We start from the raw sequence: 23,286 nt of genomic DNA on the forward strand, positions 1-23,286 counted from the left end.
TAAGTGGTCGTGTGGGCGGTGAGAAGGGACCCTACACCTGGAGTTCACGCCACGTAGCCCGACCGTCTCCTCCTTTCTGGAGGGCTGCGGGCTCTGCAGAGCCCGGGAGAGCCCACTGAACAGTGACGTAGGAATGAGGCGGCAGAGACAGGTGTGGAGCTGCTCTCCTGGTCTCACGTCCTTCACTCAGCAGGGCCAGCGGTGCCCGCACTTATCCTGGGCCCACTGCTCACATCTCCTCTGTGCTCCTTTCTGGGTCAGGAAGAGCTACAAATTCACTTTGGTTACTTGACTTTTTATTTGTCTTTGTCAATGACATCCTAAATAAATGGGTATCAGAAATGAAACTTGTGCTAAAGTGGTACTTACAGATGTGCGTACTGGATTTAAAAGCAAATTACTGGGCATGCTATGGAAAGCTTGGCAAAATGCAGAACCTAGGGAGAACCTCTGCCACCCCCACAGCTTTGTGGACCAGCTCAGGGATTCAGGAATCTACAGGAAGCAAGTATTAAAGCAAGACAAGAGGGCACACACACCAGAGGCCTTCATCTGCTGAGTCTGCCTCCTTAGGTCCATCCTGGGACGTGCACAGCACCCTCAGCAGTGGGAACACAGCAAAGATGAAAATGAGGGACTGTGTGTGGGACACGCAGGGTGCAGGGGGCCACAGAGCCCAGGGCGCAGGGAGTCCCAAGGGAGGATGGCATGTTCTGGGTAGAGAAAGGAGTGCCTCCTGGGGAGGCCTGTGGCCACTCATACGTCCAAACCCACAGAGACACAGGCTGCGGAGGCAGCCCTGGGTTGTTTACTAGAGGCTGAGTAACCCTTTTCTGAAATGCTTGGAACCAGAAGTGGTTCAGGTTTCAGATTTTTTTCAGATTTTGGAATATCTGCATTATACTTACCAGGGTTCAGCAACCCTAATCTGAATGTCCGAAATTCCAAAATGCTTCAAGGAGCATTTCCTTTGAGCGTCCTGTTGGTGGGTAAAAATTCTGGACTGTGGCGCATTCTGGATTTCAGACTTGGGATACTCAGTCTGTACATATTTTCTGCTTCCTATCAGTAGCTTATACTATTACAGGCAGAAAGGATTAAGAAACAAGCGCTCCCGGAGATACCGGCAGTGCCTGTCCTGGCTCCTGTCGGGGACAGTCTGCCTTTGCTCCCTTCCTCCCTGCTCCCTGGCCCTTTCTGTCAGTTGTCCTCAGAGCCTCTCTTCTCTGCCAGCTTCTGGACGGCCTCCCTCTCCAGCTCAGTCCTGATGGGACGCTGCCTCTGTCTGTCTCCCGCCAGCCCCCCATGTCCTGTCACCTCCAAACCTGTGTCCATCTGAGGGCTGTCTCCTCACCCACACAACCAGCTGCTGCATGCCACTTAGAGATCCCTCAGACTTAGCTCAGCCTGCCCCAAGGAGCTGCCACCAGGCAGGACGAGGAAACCATGGTGGCTTCCGGACTTCTGGCAAGACCAGGGGTGACTGGGGGGTGCCTGTTACTGGCTGGCCGAGGGATCTGCTGCAGAGGCACACAGGGTTCCAAGAGTGAGACTTTCCCCTGGCAAGGACCCAGGGCTGACAATGACTAGCTACGGTTCTGCCTATGGAAAGTCATTCTGCTGTTTTAATTTGCACGAGGAGGAGAAATTTCTGGATGCTCTTCTCTGCTAACAGAATCAGAAAAAAACCTGTTTCCTGTCAATCCAAGGAAGGGGGTTCTTCTGGTCTACTTCAAAGATGCTCCTGTCGTCTCTGCCATCACACTAAAGAAAGAAAGAAGCCAATGTGCATGGCATGCTTCCTGGCACCTGACCCAGGGCTATGCTCTGGGGGAGCCCCGGGAGAAGCAGATGGCTCTGCTCCCTCCAGGCCACACCTGCAGGCTTTGGTGCTGTTCCTGCTTCACTTCATTCTGCAAGAACAGCGATACTGAGGTAGGACATTGCTTTATGTTTAACAAAACAGTTTGACATAAATATTAAGAGAAATGTTAGCATTAATGCCAGGAAAGGAAAAACTTGGTTTTGGAAGAAGCGGCCACGATCACCTCCGCCTGGGTGCTGGTGCTGTGGAGGCGCCGTCCCTGCAGCTGGTCAGGCCACACTGATCAAAAGCCAGGGAGCAGCCCAGGGGTCCAGGGATCCCCTAAGGGCAGGCCACTGGGAAGAGACAGAACCAGGGCTTGAGACAAAGTCAGCCTGTCTGAAGCTACCACAGCGGGCCGCCTCTGGAAGAAAGGGAAAAAAGAAAAGCCTGTGACTCTTACCATTCCCAGAGGAGTCAGTACCAAACAGGTCCCACTCTACCTACTTTCTAAGATCAGGGCAGGCCGGGGCATGTTCTTGATGGTACATCTGTCTGTAAATGACACAGCTCTACCTTTCTCACTCACTCCTAGGAGTTATGACATGGTTCCACCTTCCTTACTGGCTCCTGAGAGTTACACTTTACTAATGTCTCACCCACCATTCAATATATAGAATCCAAAGTCACAGAATTCCAGAGCTAGAAAGGATACTCAAGGTTATCCAGGGCATGTGCCCGATGGAAAGGGTTCAGGGCGTTGCCTGCAGCGACGCGTCCCATCAGTGGCAGGCCTGACGGCACACTCTCGTTTCCTCCGTGACGTGACGGGCGGGCACACCTGTCTGCAGAACCCGCAGCCTTTGCCCATCCTCCCATCTGGACTGTGGACTCTCTTGACCATCCCCTCCCCACCTTTCTGAGGCCCAGGGGGAAGAAGGGGACAACTCCAAGCCAAAGAGGGTAAGAGAAGGTCCCCTTTCTTACCACGAGGCTAGGAGTAGGGGACACGACAGCATGCCCTGCCCAGTCAGGCTGCCCGAAAGAGAGGCTGCAGCTCTTCTCTCCCCCCAAGCCTGCCTTACTGGGTCAGGTGGGTTCTGCTGAATTCTCACCTGGAGGGGCTGATGCCTTTCATGTCATCAAGGTTGGCCTGGCATTTACGGCCAGGCTGGTCATGGATCTCCAGGGCGGGAAGGTGTGGATGGATGAGGCTGGGATGCCCGTTACACCCAGTGGCTTTACTCCACATCAGTCAACCCAGTATTTCCAACATTACTAGACCCTAGATCTAGACCAAGCTGTGTGCCATCATCAGCTGGATGTGGACGGTCTGCAGGCCTTGAGCATTTCCACGGGATGTGGTCACTGAGGTCTCACCACCTGCTGCAATCACCTGGGTCCAGCTTCTTGGTTGGGGTGGACTCCAGATTCGCACAGAGCTGCAGGGCCCTCCAGGTCTAGCCCACCTGACCTCGTGACAGCTCTGACTGCCTCCTCTGTCTCCACATCTGGCACAGAGGTGTCTGGCATCAGCTCCCACCCTCTCATCAGGCCTTAGATTAAATATCACCTTGTCAAGGAGATCTCAGATCTGCTATTTAAAGCAGCAGAGAGAGCGAGGGAGGGATGGAGGGGGAGCATAAGCTCTACCCACCCATTTGGACCTAAGTGCTCTGCACACGCTCACCTTCCTCTGGGAGCAGCCTCACCATGGCTCATGTGAGGAAGGCCTCTCACCCCAAAGACTCAGAAGCCCAGATCCCGCACTCTTCCCAAAGCAGCCCTAATGTGCACTGCCAGCTGCAGACAGATCTGCCAGGATCCGCCAGGTCAGGACTGTAGGCCCCCAGCCCACGGGGAGCCCCCAGGACAGGCGCTGAGCAATCTACACACACACCACCTCAGGGCTGCAGTTTCTGACCCGAAAGCAGACTCTTAACCAGAGTGGAGAAGCGAACTGGAAAGCCACAGCACACGCATCGCACAGGACTGCACCCCTAGGCCAGAGTCACCGAGGGCAGCGGCAACGGCCCCCAGCACCAGGCTTCAGTCTGAGGCTAGGTAAGTTTACAAAACCGCTCCTGTTGTTTTCAGCTTCCTTGTTCGTGGTTTGCTCCAATCAACTACAGTACCTTCTAAGTTAAAAGCAATCTCAAATATCCTTGCACAAACGGAAGGTCTTCTGCCCAGATCTCAGCTGCACTGCACTGGTATAAATACTCAGATTTAGTCAGTGACGAAGTGGAAGTGACCCTTATGTTAAACTGCAGTAGTGACCACAAGAGGATGGAATGCACATGCTCAGTGGGGGCCATCTAGAAGCTCCAGATGACAGTGAGCACACGACTTGGTGGGGTAGAGTTTCTGCAGGTTAGGCTCATTCAAGGAAACATCTCAAGCACATGTAAACCTAAATTCATGGAGCCCTCTCTCAAGGAAGGACATTTCAAACACAGTCACCACGAATTCTGATCTACCCTGAACAATCATACAGTGCACTCGCAATGTTTGCTGACTGCACAGACCCAAGAGGAAAGGACACGGTACTCAACAGACATGCGGCCCTGCAGCCTCCATGCAGACTCCACCCCAGACAGACCCCAAAGGTCAACTGGATTCACACCGAAGACTTGCTGTGTTTTAGAGAATAATTTGAGCAGCTTGCGAGTCTACACATTTGAGACATTGTGAAAGTCACAAATACCATACATTAAAGGTAGATTTGGCTTTTAAGGCATTAAATGATAAATATTAGGTAATTTCAAAGTTTATGAAGTTTGGCTCTCAAAACTATAAGGAATTTGAGCTCAAATCCTGATGTGAAGCTCTCGATGTATTTAAATTCAGCATAATACATGCATTAAAACGGTATCTGTACAATATATGTAAAAAACACAGGGTTGGGGCTATTTTCTACCTCACACTGTAATCCAAGTCACGGAAAATATCGGAATGCTATCACCTGAACACGGCTATGGTGAAACACTACAACCTGCCCTTTTTTCATGAGAACAATGGATCTTCCACATGTAAACTTTACAAGTGCCTTCTAGCGAGCAAATTACAAAAACTGGATCTTGAGCAGAATGAACTGATAGAAAATGAATAAAGGGGCCAGAAGCAGACAGGGCTAGCATCAAGCATGGAAATTATTTGTTTTTATTTCACTAAATGATAAAAATTAGATGCATCGGTATACTTATCTGTTTATTTACTGGAACTATACAACCTCTTTCTGAAAGAAAGGAAGGCAGTTATCAGCAAAAGCACAAGGTGAGAGGCAGTGCCATGCAGGTGGCCCAGCAGTGACCACTGGCCTTCTTACCTGGTCCCTGGTCTCTCCACGGCTGCCCCTGACTGGAACGGCTATACCCAGAGCCCGTCCTGTGGTAGCCGGAGCCCTGTCTTCCCCACCTCCCTGTGGGAACACATGGTCAGAGGATTAGCAAGTTGTCAAATGTCTTAACCCAAATGACACATCATGTAAAGGTGGCAAGACAGCACCAGGTTGGCAGTTTGCCTGTACTTAAATCAGAGGGAGGGTCATGAAAAAACGCAAATTTAAGGGTTGCATCCCCAGAGAACCCGGCTCAGGAGTGGAGTCACCGATCTGCCTGTTAAACCCTACCCCAGGGGAATCTGGTATTGGTGGTGAGAGGTCAGACTCTGCAAACAAAGACTCGAGCAGCCCAACCACTCCTCTTCCCTGGGGCCCCCTGGACCCACACAGGCCACGGCACCCATGACCAAGCCCATCCCTCTGGGGCCCTGGGTGAGGCATGGAGCAGCACTTCTGGGACTTGTGAGCTTCTCCCCATTCTCCATAAACTTCATTCACACACACTTTTCACACTTTAAAATGTCCGTAACTTCCCAGTCCATGACACCTTGTCCTGTTCGTCTCTACCAGAAGGCCTGATTCAATACAAACTCATGTGATTTTTTTAAAGGAATCATGATAGTCCATGGCGCTCCACAAAGGCGGCCCAGGCCACTCAGCCCTGCCATGGGTACCGTCCCTGCTCCACAGGTGCACTGGAAGCATCTGCGAGGCGGGCCACACTGTCACCAGGACTCCCAGTGCGTGACCACACATGCAGCGTGCAGGCCACAGGCCGCCTGGGGCTTTAACTATGAGTGAAGGATGGCCTTGCAGGATGTGCCTCCGCCAGGCTGGTCCTCCCTGGACATGCTGCGGTGTCCATGGGGGCATGGCTTTGTGCTGGCACACGCTGCCGGGCTGCCCTCAGGACACACATGTCTGTTAACAGACACACAAATCTGTTAGTTCAGGACGTGTATCCTGAACTAACAGATTTCTGATCATATCACCTCAAAAAACTTCAAAAGCTCCCCAGTGTGAGGTGGGTAGAAAAGCCATGACTCGCCTGGCATTCAACAGCCTCTGTGGTCTCTGAGGCCAACTTAACTTCCCCAGTGTCCTCCCACTGTGGTACCTTACCCCAGTCTAGCTACTGAAAGTCCCCCAAGTCCACCTTTCTGCCGGGATGTCATCCCTTTGAGACTGCTGCCCTTGTCTCTGAGCTACTGGTCTGCAGGACTGGTGACATGCCCCTCACATCTGGCCAGGGTCAGCCCGTGTGTGCTCATCTTACACACGTGGTCTCCAGCTCACCTCCAGCATGGGCACTCGTGACCACACATGGAGAATAACAGGTGACTCCAAGCTCGGAGCAGCTGTGAGCTCACGGCTGTCGGCGTGGGTCCAGAGGCCAACACACCAGGAGTAGGTTGGCGTTGCAGTGGCCTGGCTGTGCGGCCCGCGTAAGCAGACAATGGCAGTCAGGACTGCAGAGCCCCACCACGTCCCTACAGCCCCTCCCCAACAGAGGAGGGGTAAGCTCGGCATTACCCGAGAACACGGGGCTGGGGCCAAGCGGTGGAGGCTCCAGCCTAACGTCTGCAACTAAGAACCAACCTTGGTTTTGGGTGAGCCACGTGGGGAATAAGGTTCTTCAGCAAAATGAGGCACTGAACCATATAACCTTAAGTTGGATTTGTGAAGAAAATTACTTTGAGAACAAAAAAGGGAACAGTTTCCAAATCACGAAATGATCTTACTAATCTATCACAGCTCTTAAACTGTGGTTCGCCACATTAATGGAATAATACAACAGGAAAATGCAGTCTGCCTCATTAACTTGGAATAATATGACAGGACACTGATTTCTGCCCATTTGGAGGCAAACTTCATTAGAAAGGAGTCAAAATTTAGTTTCTATACAAATTACAAGTAACTGTACCACTGCATTAAACTAACAGGTTATCTTTAGTGCTCAAAATAAACTTGTCATGCAGGACCTCCTGGCCTCTGAAATGAAAGAGGAGTTTGGCCTGACAGCCGCCATGCCTGCGGCCACCTAAGCAGCCTGTGTCTCTGAAACGGAAGAGTTGGGCCGGGCAACTGCCATGCCTACTGCCACCTAGGCAGCCTGTGTCTCTGAAACGAAAGAGGAGTTTGGCCTGACAGCCGCCATGCCTACTGCCACCTAAGCGGCAGCGTCCAGCACCTGCAGGTCTCTCAGCCACTTGCCATGGTTTCGCTGACAACCTCAGTTTGGAGAGGGGAGGGAACCCTGCAGGACTGCGTGTGCAGTGCAGACTTTTTTTTTTTTTTTTGTAAAGACAGGGTCTCGCTATGTTTCTCAGGTCCGTGTCAAACTCCTGGCCTTAAATGATTCTCCCACCTCGGCCTCCCAAAGTGCTCAGATTACAGGTATGTGCCCAGCCACGGCGCAGACTTCTGAGGACCTGCCAGCCAGGTAAGGAAACAGGCAATGTGAGAGAATATCACATATTTATTTTGCAATAAATCAACTTTGTTTTGGGGTCCCAATCTCTGTCTATCTATAGTTGGTGGCTGAAAGTCAAAGACAGAGAAAAGGATTGGGAACAGGAGAAAAAGCAGCCTTCCCTCTCGTGGTTGGACATGGCTCCACACACCCTGGCTGCTCTCCCTTCGTGGGGTGCTACACACGACACCTGGTGGGATCTGGGCGCACCTGAGGTAGCTCACAAAACCTCTGAGAATGGTATTTGCAAGGCTGACACCAAGTAGTTCTCCTAGAGATACTCTGGGTGGATAAGAATCTGGGCTGAGTTCTCTTATTCCATCGAGAAAAATAATGGGACTGCAGTAGTTACAGGTGTAAACATGAACTGAAGGAGGGCATGAAAGAATAATTAAAAAGTCTTATTAACAAAATAAGCTAATAAGATGTCTAACTTCACTGACAGACAAAGCAGCATTCAATCAATGAGATACATTTTTCATCTACCAAATTGTTTTTTACAAACCATCAGAACACGAGGTCAAGAGATCGAGACCATCCTGGCCAACATGGTGAAACCCCGTCTCTACTAAAAATACAAAAATTAGCCAGGTGTGGTGGCAGGTGCCTATAGTCCCAGCTACTCAGGAGGCTGAGGCAAGAGAATCGCTTGAACCCGGGAGGTGGAGGTTGCAGTGAGCCAGGATCGAGCCACTGCACTCCAGCCTGGGCAACAAGAGGGAAACTCCATCTCAAAATAACAAAACAAAAAAAACCCCCAGACTTTTAGAAGTGTCAAGGGTGCCCTGAAATGGAAACTCTTGCTCACTGCTGGAGAAGGTATTCAGTGATCATTTTACCTAAAATTGATTAAATTTCAACGTACGATCCCACAGATGATGACACTCTGTTTTAAGAAAATAATAATAATACACATAAAAGCATTAGGAGTAATGAGAAAAAAATGGAAAGATCCTCATAGCTCCAAACAGGGAACAAACTATCTAGTAGTGGAAGATTCTGGGACCGTTGCTTAAGAAGAATGGTGTTAACGCCCGAAATTAGGTGTAAGTGGGAAAGCAGGATGCACACTGCGTGGAGTGTGCTCACCACGAGATCCAAACACGGAAAGCCCACGCTTGTTATCTTTATGTCACAGAATTAAAGGCCATGGATACTTCCTTTTTAATTACTTTCTTTATACTCATTTTTTATAATATACTTTTATTGTAAGAAAAAATAAGCCTAAACTCTTGTCAAATAAACAAACATTACCTAAGCAGCCCTTCTACTTTGGGGAACCCCAGAAAGGAGGTTACACACGCAGAGAAAGAGTTCTTAATTATTTAATTAATGAGTGAATCCTTCCTGAGAAATTTTCCAAATGGGACCAGAATTCAAACCACTGGGTAGAGATCTATCATTTTAATTCTTCTTTTTTTTTTTTTGAGATGGAGTCTCGCTCTGTCGCCCAGGCTGGGGTGCAGTGGTATGATCTCGGCTCACTGCAAGCTCCGCCTCCCAGGTTCAAGTGATCCTCCTGCGTCAGCCTCCCAAGTAGCTGGGACTACAGGCGCCCACCAACATGCCTGGGTAATTTTTGTATTTTTAGTAGAGACAGGGTTTCACCGTGTTGGCCAGGCTGGTCTGGAACTCCTGACCTCAGGAGATCCGCCTGCCTCGGCCTCCCAAACTGCTGGGATTACAGGCATAAGCCACCACACCCAGCCCCATCATTTAAATTCTATTCTGTTCATCCAATTGTATCAGCCTCTTCTTAGAATTCATTTATCAACAAAACTCAGGAAGCAGTTAGGGTCTACATCTGTGGGGCTTCTTGAGGCACCTGGCCCTTTCCCACCTGCATGGTGTGAGCCCCATTGGGCTCGGCCGGTGATGCGTCTGTTCTCCTTCATGCAGGCCTTGCAAACCACTGCCTTCAGGTTGTGGAATTTGGTGAGCCGAGATCTCTGCAAACAGACCAGATGCAAATGAGATGTGAGGGGCCAGATGTGGCTGGAAGGAAGCTTATGGGACCCCTTCCCACGCCGCTCCCAAGGCTAGGCAGCAATGGTGGCTGCACCCTCCTCCCAGGCACAAATCGCAGCAGTTTTCCTTCAGCATGGCCACATCCCAAGGGGTTCTTCGAGAACATATTCTCCTAAATCCCCCAGAAAAATAACACCAAGAAGCTTGTGTAGGTTAAACAATCATTTCTAAAAAAGAATCTTCAAGTCCTATTACGACCATTTAGGTGATTACCACACAATCTTACCTTAAAAATGTTTGGATTTAATATATCTTAATCTTTCAATTCTTAATTATAAGAACATTCAGCAGAAATGCCAAGGCCAGAAAACAAAAACAAAAACAAAACAACATCAGCAGATCGAGAAACGGAGCGTGGAACGTTCAACCTTTCCTCCAAGCTTCCTGTTTTATTCCTATTATTCTATCCTGTACCTTTTTTTCCAAACTAGAACCTAGAATCACTTGGAACTCGGTCAAGAGATTGGATAAAGAAAGGAAAAGATCCTTGATGGATGATTTACAGGCTGTGGTCCAATAAGGCTACTTCAGCTTTCATTTCTATAGCCTACTTTCCAATACTTACTGGCTTATTAGAAGCATATTTCTCCTCTTCTTCTGCTTTTGCTCTCTACAAAATTCAGGCTGCTTCTAAGTTCTAAATACTTGCAGTCCTATGCCGCTCTGGAATCCGTGTGTGTGTGTATGTGAGGAACAGTGATGGCAACACATTACCAAATGTGTTCTCTCTGCTATGAAAGCTTGGAGTGCTTTATCGTGACAGACCGGTACGCTCTCTCACGGATCACACCGCTTTCTGCATCCCTGCGGGTACTAAAACACATTCCAAATGAGCTTGGCTTGAGGCCTTATTTGGAAATCTTCCAGGAGTCATGTAGCGATTGTATTTATAAAGCTGGACAGCAGCCAGCGTCCCCAACTAAACTGGCAGTCTCTGGGGAGTATTTTCAAGTAATAAACCATAACTATACCTATCGGATTAGTCTGACATCTGTGGGGACACTTTCGCAGGGAGTACTTGTTCCTCATTAAAAAACGGGGAGAGGGGCTGGTCACAGTGGCTCATGCCTGTAATCCCAGCACTTTGGGAGGCTGAGGCAGGTGGATCACTTTGAGCCCACGAGTTCAAGATCAGCCTGGGCAACATGGAAAAACCTCATCTCTACAGAAAATACAAAAATTAGCCGGGCATGGTGACGCACACCTGCGGTCCCGGCTACTCAGAGGGCTGAGGCGGGAGGATCACTCGAGCCCAGGAGGTGGAAGTTTGCAGTCAGTGGAGATTGCACCACTGCACTCCAGGCTGGGCAACAGAGCAAGACCCTGTCTCAAAAAAAAAGTATGTGCATTACATATATGTGTACACATATGTGTGTGTGTGAGAAATAGGGAGAGGAGTAAAAAGCACTTCAAAAATTAAAAATGTGTCAGACTGGTGTGATGCTGCTTGCCTTACCTAAGCATAAGTTTCGGAGTCCTGAACCCTATTTAAGAATTCTGGAAGAAGCTACAGGTTGAGCACTCCTAATCTGAAAATCCAAAATCTAGAACTGCTACAAGCGGAAAATTCCACACCTGATCTCATGATGGATGCAGTGAAAACACTGTTTCATGCATGTCATTAACAATATTGTATAAAATTACCTTCGGGCTATTGTATAAGGTGTATATGAGACATACATGAATTCTGCGTTTAAACCTGGGTCTCAGACCCAAGATATCTCATTATGTAGGTACAGCTGACCCTTGAACAACATGGGTTTGAACTGCATAGATCACTTACACTCCCATTTTCTTCTGCCTCTGCCACGTCTGAGGCAGCACGACCCACCCCCTTCCTCCTCCTCCTCAGCCCACTCAACGTGACGATGATCACCTCCATTTAATGCACTCAACGTGACGATGATCACCTCCATTTAATGCACTCAACGTGACGATGATCACCTCCATTTAATGGACAGTAAATACAGTTTTCTCTTACGATTTTCTTAATCACATTTTCTTTTCTCTAGCTCACTTACTTTATTGTAAGAATACAGTATATAATACATGTATCATACAAATGGCGTGTTAATTGACTGCTTATGTTATTGGTTAAGGCTTCTGGTCAACACTAGGCTCTCTGTAGTAACATTTTGGGGGAGTCAAAAATTATCTGCAGGTTTTCCACTGCAGAACGATTTGGAGCCCTTAACCCTTGCCCTGTTCAAGGATCAACTGTATATGCAAACATTCCAAAATTCCAAAAACATTCAAAATCCAAAACACTCTGGTCCTAAGTATTTCAGATAAGGGCTATTCAACCTGTATGAGTTATGTTGACGCTGAAGCCAAATGCTTCAAATCATGTGTTCCTGGTTTAATGGAATAATGGAATCCTTTATTTGGAAAGCATTAATTTGAAAAATGCAACAGCCAACTTCATGTTTTTTGTGTGGCCTGGAACTACAGGGAAGTTTCTGGTGAAAGGCAGGTGTCTGTGAACTCACATTTTGTTCTAAAAGCACCTCCAGAGCATAACCCTTTTCAGACTGCAAGTACTTCTGATGAAAAAGCTTCCCATCAAATATATTCCAGGGCATGAAATCACTCATCTTCCAGGGGAAGCCACACGCGCTGTTGACTAAAACCAGAGTGGTGAGGCCGCGGACGAGAAGGGAGCCCAGCTGCACGGCTCTGGGGTTGATGTAATCAGGCTGTGGAGACCAGAACACACACCAAAAATGTAAGGCAGGAGTCACACACGCAGGAAACAGATCTCAGCACTGCACAGTTACCCTGCTCCAAACGGACGCTCGCTTAGAATGGATGGCATCACCATGGCTGCGTCCTCAAAGCTGAACTTCACCAGCTGTACTGATTACAGAAGCTCGCTCAGAATGGACAGCATCACCATGGCTGCGTCCTCAAAGCTGAGCTTCACCAGCTCTACTGATGACAGAGGCCTTGGAAGCAAGCTCGGCTGACAGAAACGAGGGCGCCTCTTCATTAAGAGTGTCCCCATCCATCCGCCCATCTGTTTGAACCTCAGCCGCTGACTCAGGCCTGCTCCACACACACAGGCGTGAGCAGTCTCCTGCCTCCCAGGAACCTCTGGGCTGAGAACAGACATGGTGAAAACTGTGGTCCACTAGGAGAAAGCTCACATGATCATTCACTTCTGGGTGCATTCTTTCCTGAACAACTTTCTTCGAAGGCAAAGGGACAGACAGGGAAGCCAAGAGAGTATCATTTTAGACACTATTAAATTTATTGTATTTAAAAATCATAATTGTTGTAATGATGAGTATTTGTTACGAAAGATCTAACTTTAAATGAATGCTTACAATTTAAGAATAAAACGGCTTACATATCTCACCAGGTTGGTAGGCTGATAATCTTTGCAAATTAAGATCATACCCATATGAAATATTTCTTTTCACTGTCAAATTTACCTTGATGTCCAACATTCTGACTGTTCTCAAACAGGGAAGTCATCCCAAGATGCCGCAGAGGGCTCCTGCATTTAGCAAGAACGCTGCATGAGACACTCTCTGCCTCCTGGCTGACACTGGCCCCAGGGGAAGTGACACTGATATCTAGCGAGTGTCCACATGAATCCATAAATGAGGTAAGTGCAACTGAATCCGTCATCGTCCGGCTTATCTATGCAGCGCAAATTAACCAAGAGGTATTTTAAATAAAACTGAAACAAATTAGGAGAAAAGTAACAGATATTTTAGCCCCTTTAGAAGTTACGGTTTCACTTACTAAAATAGAAGCTTGCTAACCATTGTAAGAAATTTATCATGAACTGAGATTATCCGAGAGTTAATCTAAGGTTTAACCACAATGATTTTGGTTGCACAGTACTACTTTATCCTCAAATAGTGCTGTACGACACTTTGTGTTGTACAAAATTATCCAAAACAACACTTGTTTTTAAAAACAGCAATCATTATACAAGTACACAGGGCTCAGCAGATGCTGACTAACAGGACGTGGTAGTGAGAAGTGCATTTCCTACAGAAGCCTGAAGGTGACTGCCAGTATTGTTTTAGCATCCATTCTATGCTTTTTCTTATTCATTGTTATTTACAATGGTTTTCAAATGTTAAATCAACCTTGCATTCTAAACATAAACCCAACTTGGTCATCATGTATTACTGGTTTTATATATTGCTGGATTTGATTTGTTAATATTTTGTTTGGAAGTTTTGAATTTATTTTCATGAAACAGAACGGCCTACATTTTTATTTCTTGTGACGTCTTTGTTGGATTTTTGCATCAGGATTTTGCTGGACTTATAGAAACAGTTGGAAAGCCTCCCTTCTTCTGCTCTCTGGAAGAATGGGCGCAGCACAGCTGCTGGTTCCTCCTTCGGGGTCTGGAAACACTCACAGGGAAGCCCTCTGATCCTGAGGTTTCCTTGTGGGCACAGTTTTCATCTCAGATTCAATGTTTTCAGCAGACATGGAACCATTCAAGTTTTCTATTTCTTCATACCTCAGTCTTATTAGGTTGTATTTTTCAAGGAATGTGTTCATTTTACCTGAAATTTTTTCACACGTTTACGCTTCGTGGCACACATTTTACCTGAAGTTTCCAATGCATTGGTATAAACGTTCCCTCATCTCTTTAGTCTGCATTATCTATGTATACAGATGTCCCTTTTTCAGGCTGTATACTGGCAATTTGTGCTTTCTCCTTTTTTGATCAATTTCATAACAGGTTTATCAGTTTTATTCATCTTTTCAAATTAACTTAGAAAAAAAGACTTTATGTTTTTAGAGCAGTTTTAGGTTCACAGCAAAACTGAGAGGAAGGTGCAGAGATTTCCCACATACCCTCTGCTTCTCTACAGATCAGTGCCTCCACCTGCCAGTCCCTGGAGGACACATTTGCTACAATCGATGAACCCACACTGACACGTCCCTCAAGTCCACAGCTGACACGAGGGTTCACTCTTGGCGGTGCACATTCTGCGAGTTTGGACAAACACATAATGACCTGGACCCACCATGAGACTCATCCAGAGCAGGTGCACTGCCCTAAAGTCCTCCTGCTGCCTGCTCACCCTCCCTCCCCCGAGCCCTCGGCAAGCGCTCATCTTTCTACTGTTTCCATTGTTCTCCCTCTTCCGACTTCCTATAGCTGGAATCAGACAGTAGCAGCTTCTTCAGGTTGGCTTCTGTCCCTCAGTAATACGCATTTAAGTTTCCTCCATGTCTTTTCATAGCTTGATAGACTTGTTTTTAGTAATGAATGACATTCCACTGTCTGGATAGACCACAGTTCGTTCATCTCATCACCCACCGAAGGACACCTGGCTGCTTCCAAGTTTTGGGAGTTACGAATAGGGCCGCTGAAACGTCTGTGTACAGGTTGTGGTGTGGCCGCAGCAAGGAGCACAGCTACTGGACTGCGTGCTAAGACCCGTTTAACTTTGTAAGAAACTGCTTCACAGCCATCCAGAGTGGCTGCGCCACTTTGAATCCCTACCAGCAAGGAGGGAGAACTCCTGCAAATGACATAAAAAGAAACCTTTCTCTATTCTCCATTCGTTTCCTATTTCACTAGTTCCTGCTTTTACTATTTCCTTCCTACCTACCACACACTCCGCGTTTGATTTTTTATTTGTAATTTATAGAGATGTATACTTAGATCATTGATTTTCAGCCTTTTTTTTTTTCAAGTACATTCATTTAATTCTACAAATTTCCTTCTCAGAATAGCTTTCAGCTGCATCCCACACATTTTTATGGACAATATTTTCACTGTCATTCAAAATATTTTATAATGCCCACTGTGGTTTCTCCTTTTTCCCTGTGAATTATTTAGAAGTGTACTGTTTCCATTTCAAATAATTGAGAATTTTTACTTATTGTTATTACTGATTTCTAGCTTACTGTGGACAGAAAAAAGATGGATGATTTCAATTGTCTGAAATTCGCAGAAGCTTGCTTTATGAACTGTCATCTAGTCAATTCTGGTAGATTTTCCATATGCACTGGAAAAGTGTTTACTCCATAGTTTTTGGGTGCAGAATTCTATAGGCCCGTTAGGATGAGTGTGTGCACTGTGTTCAAAAATGTGTTCAGAAATTCGAATCCATAGCAACCTTCTGTCTGTCTGTCCTATCAGCTCTTGAGAGAGGCTCTGTTAAAGCTCCACAGACTTCCTCTGCAGGGGCCAGACAGTGAAGAGTTTAGGCCCCTATAGCTTCTGTTAGATATTCTTTTTTAAACTAACCCTTTAAAAATCCCAAAAAGCATTCTTAGCTCATAGACCCACACAAAAGCAGGCCAAAGGCCACACTTGGCCATACTGGCTGCAGTTTGTGGACCCCTGTGCTCACAGGTCCCACCGTGATTACAGATGTGTCTGCTTCGTTTTTCAGTTGTGTCCGTTTTCATCTGATGTACCTGGAAGCTGTGCATACTAACTTACAGATCTAGAGAATCCGGAAATCATCCTGGGGCGCTGACCTTTCTTCTCGGGTGTCCCTTCTTTCTTTCATGGCCGTTTCTAACTGAAGTCTACTTCTGATGCAGGCACGCTGGTTTCTTTGGGTTAGCAGTGGCATGGAACAGCTTTTTCTGTCCTAAAACTTTTAATTTTCCAGTGTCCTGAGACCTTAGGTATCTGTTTGGTTGGTGATTATTTTAATTTTTATTTTGAAATGACTACAGATTCACAGGAATTGACAAAGATAGGATAGAGGGCTGTACCCTTCACCAATGGTGAACATCTGACATACTATAGGACAATATCCAAACCAGGAAGCTGACATCAATGCCATCCACAAACCTTATTCAGGTTCTAGGCAATTTCAAAACCTGGTGGGTTTGTGCAGCCCCTGCCACCATCATCAAGACACAAAACCGTCTCTTCACATAAGACCTCCCTCATGCTGTCCCAAGTCTCTAGCACCTGGTAATCTGTTATCCATCTCTTTATCCTGTCATTTTCAGAATGTAACATAAATAGAATCACGTAATATGTGACCTTTTGGGATTGGCTTTTTTACTCAGTATAATTCCCTTGAGATCCATTCAGGCAGTTCCAAGCGCCAGCCACTCACCAAGCGCCAGCCACTCAGTCCTCTTTATTGCTGAGTTGTGTTCCACGGCATGGATGCACCAGCCTGTTAAACATTCATCCGTTTAAAGACATCTGGGTTGTTTCCAACCTATGCTACTACAAATACAGCTGCTCTGAATATTCATGCACAAGTTTTTGAATGAACCTAAGTTTTCACTTCTCTGGGATAAATGGCCAGGCGTGTGATTGCTAGTTCAGATGGTAAATGCATTATTAATTTTTAAGAAACTGCCAAACTGTTTTCCAGAGTGACCGACACCAGTCATGTAAGAGGCTAGTGTATGAGGATCGCATCCTTGCCAAAATTTGGTGGTGTCACTATTTTATTTTTAATTTTAGCTGCTCTAATCCGTGTGCAGTGATATCTCACTGTGGTTTTAATTTGCATTTCCCTAATGGTTAATTATGTTGAACAACTTTTCATGTACTTATTTACCATCTGAATGTCTTGGGTAAAATGTCTGTCTTTTGCCTACTTTCTAATTGGATTGTTTTTAATGCTGAGTTCTGAGAATCTTCATATTTTCTAGATGTAAGATCTCTGTCAGGCAAGTGGTTTGCAAATATTGTCTCCCAGGCAGTGGCTTGTCTTTTTCTTATCCTAATAGAGCAACATTTTTAATTTTGAATTTAAAATGTTGAATTAAATATGTTTGAATTAAAAATGTTTCCAATTTATCAATTTTTCCTTTTATAGACTATGCTTTTGGTATGAAGTCTAAGAACTCTTTGCTTGACCCTAGATACCAAAGATCTTCTCTTTTTTCCCCAAAAGCGTAATAGTTTTATGTTTTACATTTAATTTCACATTCCATTTGAGTTAATTTTTGTAAAACGTGTGAGGCCAAAGACAAGGTTCTTCTGTTTTTTTTCTTTTTCTTTTTTTTGGCTTATGGGTATCCAATGCTCCAGCCACATTTGCTAAAGAGGCTGCCTTCCTCCAATGAGTTGCTTCTGCACCTTGTCCAGATCCGCTGGTGGGACTCGCGTGGGTCTACGTCTGGGTTCTCTATTCTGTTTCATTGACCTTGTGTCTGTCCCTTCACCAACACTACACTGTCTTGATTACGGCAGTCATATAGCGAGGTATGTTACCAAGTGCAGTGATTCTGCCCATTTTATTATTCTTTTTCAAGATGATTTTTGTGATTTTTAGTTCCACTGCCCTTCCAGATAAATTTTAGAATAATCTTGCCATATCTGCAAAAAAATACCTTGCTGGGATTTTTGCTAGCAAGTACATCAAACCCGTACATCAGTTTGGAGGGAAGCAACCTCTCTATTATGCTAAGCCTTTCAGTACATGAACATGGTATGTGCCTCCATTTATTTGGGTTTGCTCTGATTTATCAGTATTTTGCAGTTTTTAGCATATAGATCCTGTATATGTTTATTTGATTTATGCCTAGGTAATTCATTTTTGTGAAACAATTGTTAAGTGGTACTATCTTTTACATTTAGGTTTCCATATGTTCATTAACAGTATATAGAAATGCAGGTGATGCTTGGTATGTATGTCTTGTAGCTTGAGGCCTTGCTGAACTCTCACTAGCTCTGGTTTTGTTTTTCTTTTTTTTTTTTTTTGAAAGACAGGGTCTCACTCTGTTGCCCAGGCAGGAATGCAGTGGCGCGGTCTTGGCTCACTGCAAGCTCCACCTCCCAGGTTCACGCCATTCTCCTGACTCAGCCTCCCGAGTAGCTGGGACCACAGGCACCTGCCACCACGCCCGGCTAATTTTTTGTATTTTTTAGTAGAGACAGGGTCTCACTCTGTTGCCCAGGCTGGAGTATGGTGGTATGATCATGAATCACTAGAGCCTTGGCCTCTCCGGCTCAAACAATCCCTCCCACCTCAGCTCCCTAAGTAGCGAACACATCCAGCTACTTTTTCAATTTTTTGTAGAGATGGGGGTCTCACTACGTTGCCCAGGCTGGTCTTGAACCTCTTTGTTTAGGTAATCCTCTTACCTCAGCCTCCCAAAGTGCTGGGATTACAGGCTTGAGCCAACACACCTGACCTAGCTCTAGTTTTTTTGTAGATTCCTTGGAATTTTTTATTTGGAGAATCATGTCATTTGCAAATAGAGACAGTTTTGTTTCCTTCTTTTTGTCTGCATGCTTTTTATTTCCTTTTCTGTCCTCACTGCGCTAGCCAGAACTTCCAGCACTATATTGAATAAGAGTGGTGAGGGCAGACATCCCTGTCCCTAATATCCCTGATATTGGGGAAAAGCAATTAGTCTTTTACTGTTATATGTTACATTGGCTGTAGGGACTTTTGTAGATGTTCTTTATCAAGTTGAGAAAGACCTCCTCCATTCTCATTTTTCTGAAAGTTTTTTTTTTACCATGAATGGGCAGTGAATTTTGTCGAATCCTTTTTCTGAATGATCTATATAATCATGTGACTTTTCTTCCTTAACCTATTAATATGGAGGTTTCACTGACTGAGTTTTAAGTACTAAACCAGCCATATAGTTCTGGAATAAAGAATCCACTTGGTCATAGTGTATAATTAATTGCTGGATTTGATTCACTCATATTTTGTTAAAGATTTTTGTATCTATGTTCATAAGGGATAATGGCCTGTAGTTTTCCGTTTTGCACTATTTTTTTTTTCTGTCTGGTTTGGGTGTCAGGGTAATACTGGCCTCACTGGGGAGTAGTCTATCTTCTTGTATTTTCTGGAAGACTGTAGAACTGCCATTAATTCTTCTTTAAACATGTGGTAAATTACCGAGTGACACTTCTGGGCTAGAGACATCTTTTGGGGGGAGTTTGCAAACTGTGGATTCAATTTCTTTAACAGTTATGGAGTTCTTTAAAGAACCTGTTTGGTATTGGGGGTTGTGGCCACCTGTGCTTTTCAGAGATTTGCCCCTATATCTAAGTTGTTGAAGGCATGTATGTAGAGTTGTTTGCAGTGCTTCCCTTTCTTCTCAGAAGGGTCTATAGTAATACCCCCTGCCTTATCCCTAATAGTACTAATTCGTGTTTTCTTACTTCTCGACAGGCAAACACATCAGAGCGTAAGTGGCTTCTAACGACAAGCTGACCCCCCTTGATCTCTGTCTTCTACAGGATCTTGACATGGCACTTTTTTATAACCTTTTCGGTTCACTGACACCTTCAAATAGCTTTATTAAAAAATGTTGTGCTAGCTTTTCTATTTGTCTTCAGCCAGAAAGTGAGTCCAAAAAAATTGTTTCTCTCTATAGCTCATTTTTGGAGTATGACACCCCAAGGCTCAGGCAAGAAAAGCAAAAATAAACAAGTGGGACTACCTCACATAGCAAAGCTTCTGAACAGCAAAGGGACCAATGAAGTAAATGAAAAGGCAGTCTATGGACTTGGAGAAAATATTTGCAAACCATGTATCTATTAAGGGGCTAACATCCAAAATATGTAAGGAACTCATACAACTCGACAGCAAAAAACAACCCAATTAAAACACGGGCAAAGAACATGAACAGACATTTCTCTAAAGGCAATACACAAATGGTCAGCAGGCATATGCAAAGGTGTCCAACACTAATCACTGCGGAGATGCAAGTGAAACCCACAGTGTGAAATCACCTCACCACGTGTTCGGAGGGCTATCGTCAAAAAAGACAAGAAATAAGTGCTGGTGAGGATGTGGAGAAAGGGGAACCCTTCTACACTGTTGGCGGGCATGTAAATTGGCACAGTCATTATAGAAAACAGTATGGAGGTTCCTCCAAAGCCGAAAATTAGAACTACTATACGACCCAGCAATCTCACTTCTACGTATAGATCCAAAGCAACTGAAATCAGTATGTTGATGAGATACCTGCACCCCATGTTTCCTGCAGCACTCTATACAACAGCCAAAGCTCATAACCAACCTAAGCGTCTATCAACCGATGAATGGATAAAGAAAACAGTACATATACAGAATGGAATACTGTTCAGCTATTAAAAAAAGAAAAGAAAAGAAATCCTGTCACGTGACGACATGGATGGAAGTGCAGAACTTTATGTGAAGTGAAGTCAGGCAAAGTCAGACAAATACTGCACAATCTCACCTGCATGTGGAATCTAAAAAACGCCAAATACAAACAAACCGAGCAGAACGGGAGTTCCTGGGTGAGGGAGGAAATGGGAAGAGGTGAGTCCAAGGACACAGAGCTGCGGTTACACAGGATGAATGGGTCTGGAGAGATCTAATGCACAGCATGAGGACTGGAGGTCGTAACACTCTACTGTACACCGGAAATCTGCCTAGAGAGTAGATTTTAGGAGCTTTTACCACACACACATACACAAAAGGTCATTATGGAAGATGACGCACAGGTTAATTTGGGAAAAAACAAAAAACAAAATCTCTTTTGTATTGTGAATCTTTCTGGTAGTCTCATGAAGCCTGTGAACACTTTCTTAGATCAGCAGTTAATGTGTATAATAAAATACAAAGATTTATAAATTAATTATGAGACAGTTTTCAAAATAATATAAAAATCAAATGTAAGATATAGTAATTTAGCCCCCTTTTTATATAGGTTGAGCATCTCTATTCTGAAAATACAGAATCTAAAATACTGCCAAATCCAAAGCTTTTTGAGCACCGACATGACGCTGAAAGAAAATACTCATGGGAGCAGTTTGGATTTCAGGTCTTTGGATTATAAATGCTCAAGTGGTAAGTATAATGAAATATTCAGAAATCTGAAACACTTCTGTACCAAGCACTTTGGCTGAGAAGTACTCAACCTGTAAAACTGTACATAAGACCCAGCAGTGGGCCTAATAACCATAGTTTTGAGAAAATGATGACAGTAAACAATATATGGGGACTTCTCCAACTGTAATGAAAATATCTGATTTCTATTGGTAACAAAACCACAGGTGCTGTTGACTATATCATAAAGGAAATGATAAATTTCAGTTAGAAGTTAGTGAAAACACAGGTATATTTTTTCCTGTTTCAGACCACAGATCCCCACTGAAGGACCCCTGCACTACAGCCTAGTTTTAACAGAGCCAGCAGGCTGATTCAAAAAGTGAGTTGGGTCATGTCATTCCTTCGTTCCAAGTCTTGAGCAAGGAGAAACCCCTCACCAGGCTGCCTGGGCCCATGGCTCTGGCCCCGTCCCTTGTTCCTCCCAATTTGCCCGACACAGGCACACCCCCACCCTGGCACTGGCCATCTACTTAGTACGCTCTTCTCCCAGAAAGCTGAATAGTTAATTCTCTTATTTTTTCAAGTCTTAGCTCAAATAGCCCCTTTTTAAAGTGGTCAAATAAAGGTGCAGCCCACCCTGCCCATACCCGGAAGCTCAGGGCTCAGCTCTGCCTCTCTACGTTCCAGGGCGCTGGCTGGCCCTTTGCAGGCCCGTCCACGCCAATGCTTCCTGGTTCTGCTTCCTGCTTCCGGTCCATTTCCCCCAGTAGGATGTGGTTCTGCTTCCTACTTCCTGTCCATTTCCCCTGCTAGGATGTGGTTCTGCTTCCTGCTTCCTGTCTCTTTCCCCCACTAGGCTACAGATCCGAAAAGGGCAGGCGTCGCTCACTGATATCCCATTCTCTTCACAGAGCATGGCATAGAATAGGCGCTCAACGTCCTTTTTTTATTGTTTTAAACAAATGGAATAAACCGACAAGAAACTTTACTGTGGGACATGAACGGGAACAAGTCCTCAGAGAGGGGTGATGAAGAAGAGGACTCTGAGTTACACATTCTCCTAGCGGGTGGCAGGGTGTGTGTCAGGCGTCCACAGGTCAAGTCCAAACCAAAGGTCTGGGCTCTCAAGTCTCATGCTCCTCTTAGAAACTGCTGGGGGTTAAAGAATCCCTATAGAAAGAAAACTTAGGTGAGATGTGCCACAGCTACTCTGGGTATGGTAAAGATTAATAGATAAATAAATGGCAGGAGCGTTCTTTCAACACCTGGGCTGTGATCTCTGATGGAAGTCTGTAGAGTGTATGAATCAAGGAAAACTCCACAGACAGATATGAGCATTTTATGGCAACTCTATCAGGTATTAAACATTAACTGTAAACCAAGAAAAAAACATTAAGCTGGTAAAAAGGTCACAGCCTGAAAGGGCTGACTGTGTTGATAAACTCATCTCTCAAAACATAAACATTTCCCTTTTGTTTTCAACTTCTTCAGTTAACTGCTCTATTCTAAGCGTTTCTCTGCCATCCAGAATGAATGGTGCTCTCCCAGGCATCTGGGACTAGGGACGCACGCACAGCACAGGACAGCGTGAGCCAGTGCTCTCCCAGGCATCTGGGTTTAGGGACGCCCACAGCACAGGACAGCGTGAGCCGGTGCTCTCCCAGGCATCTGGGATTAGGGAGGCGCGCACAGCACAGGGCAGTGTGAGCCGGTGCTCTCCCAGGCATCTGGGATTAGGGAGGCGCACAGCACAGGGCAGCGTGAGCCGGTGCTCTCCCAGGCATCTGGGACTAGGGACGCGGACAGCACAGGGCAGCGTGAGCCGGTGCTCTCCCGGGCATCTGGGACTAGGGACGCACGCGCACAGCACAGAACAGCGTGAGCCGGTGCTCTCCCAGGCATCTGGGACTAG

General features: G+C 45.6%; 1 protein-coding gene across 2 annotated transcripts in view; it reads right to left on the bottom strand.

Annotated features, from left to right (window-relative positions):
* The window catches only part of FAM120B (family with sequence similarity 120B), a 96,129-nt gene that overhangs the window by 4,324 nt on the left and 68,519 nt on the right, over positions 1-23,286 (bottom strand). For both annotated transcript variants that reach the window (XM_011983395.1, XM_011983394.1), the window contains 3 exons: positions 12,138-12,344; positions 9,461-9,569; positions 5,133-5,225 (listed from right to left, as the gene is read on the bottom strand). In XM_011983395.1, the coding sequence (XP_011838785.1) occupies positions 5,133-5,225; positions 9,461-9,569; positions 12,138-12,344 (409 nt within the window). The remainder of the gene's footprint in view (positions 1-5,132; positions 5,226-9,460; positions 9,570-12,137; positions 12,345-23,286) is intronic.

The sequence above is a fragment of the Mandrillus leucophaeus genome, unplaced genomic scaffold (assembly GCF_000951045.1).
Source record: "Mandrillus leucophaeus isolate KB7577 unplaced genomic scaffold, Mleu.le_1.0 Scaffold249, whole genome shotgun sequence".
In the NCBI taxonomy this organism is placed as follows: domain Eukaryota; kingdom Metazoa; phylum Chordata; class Mammalia; order Primates; family Cercopithecidae; genus Mandrillus; species Mandrillus leucophaeus.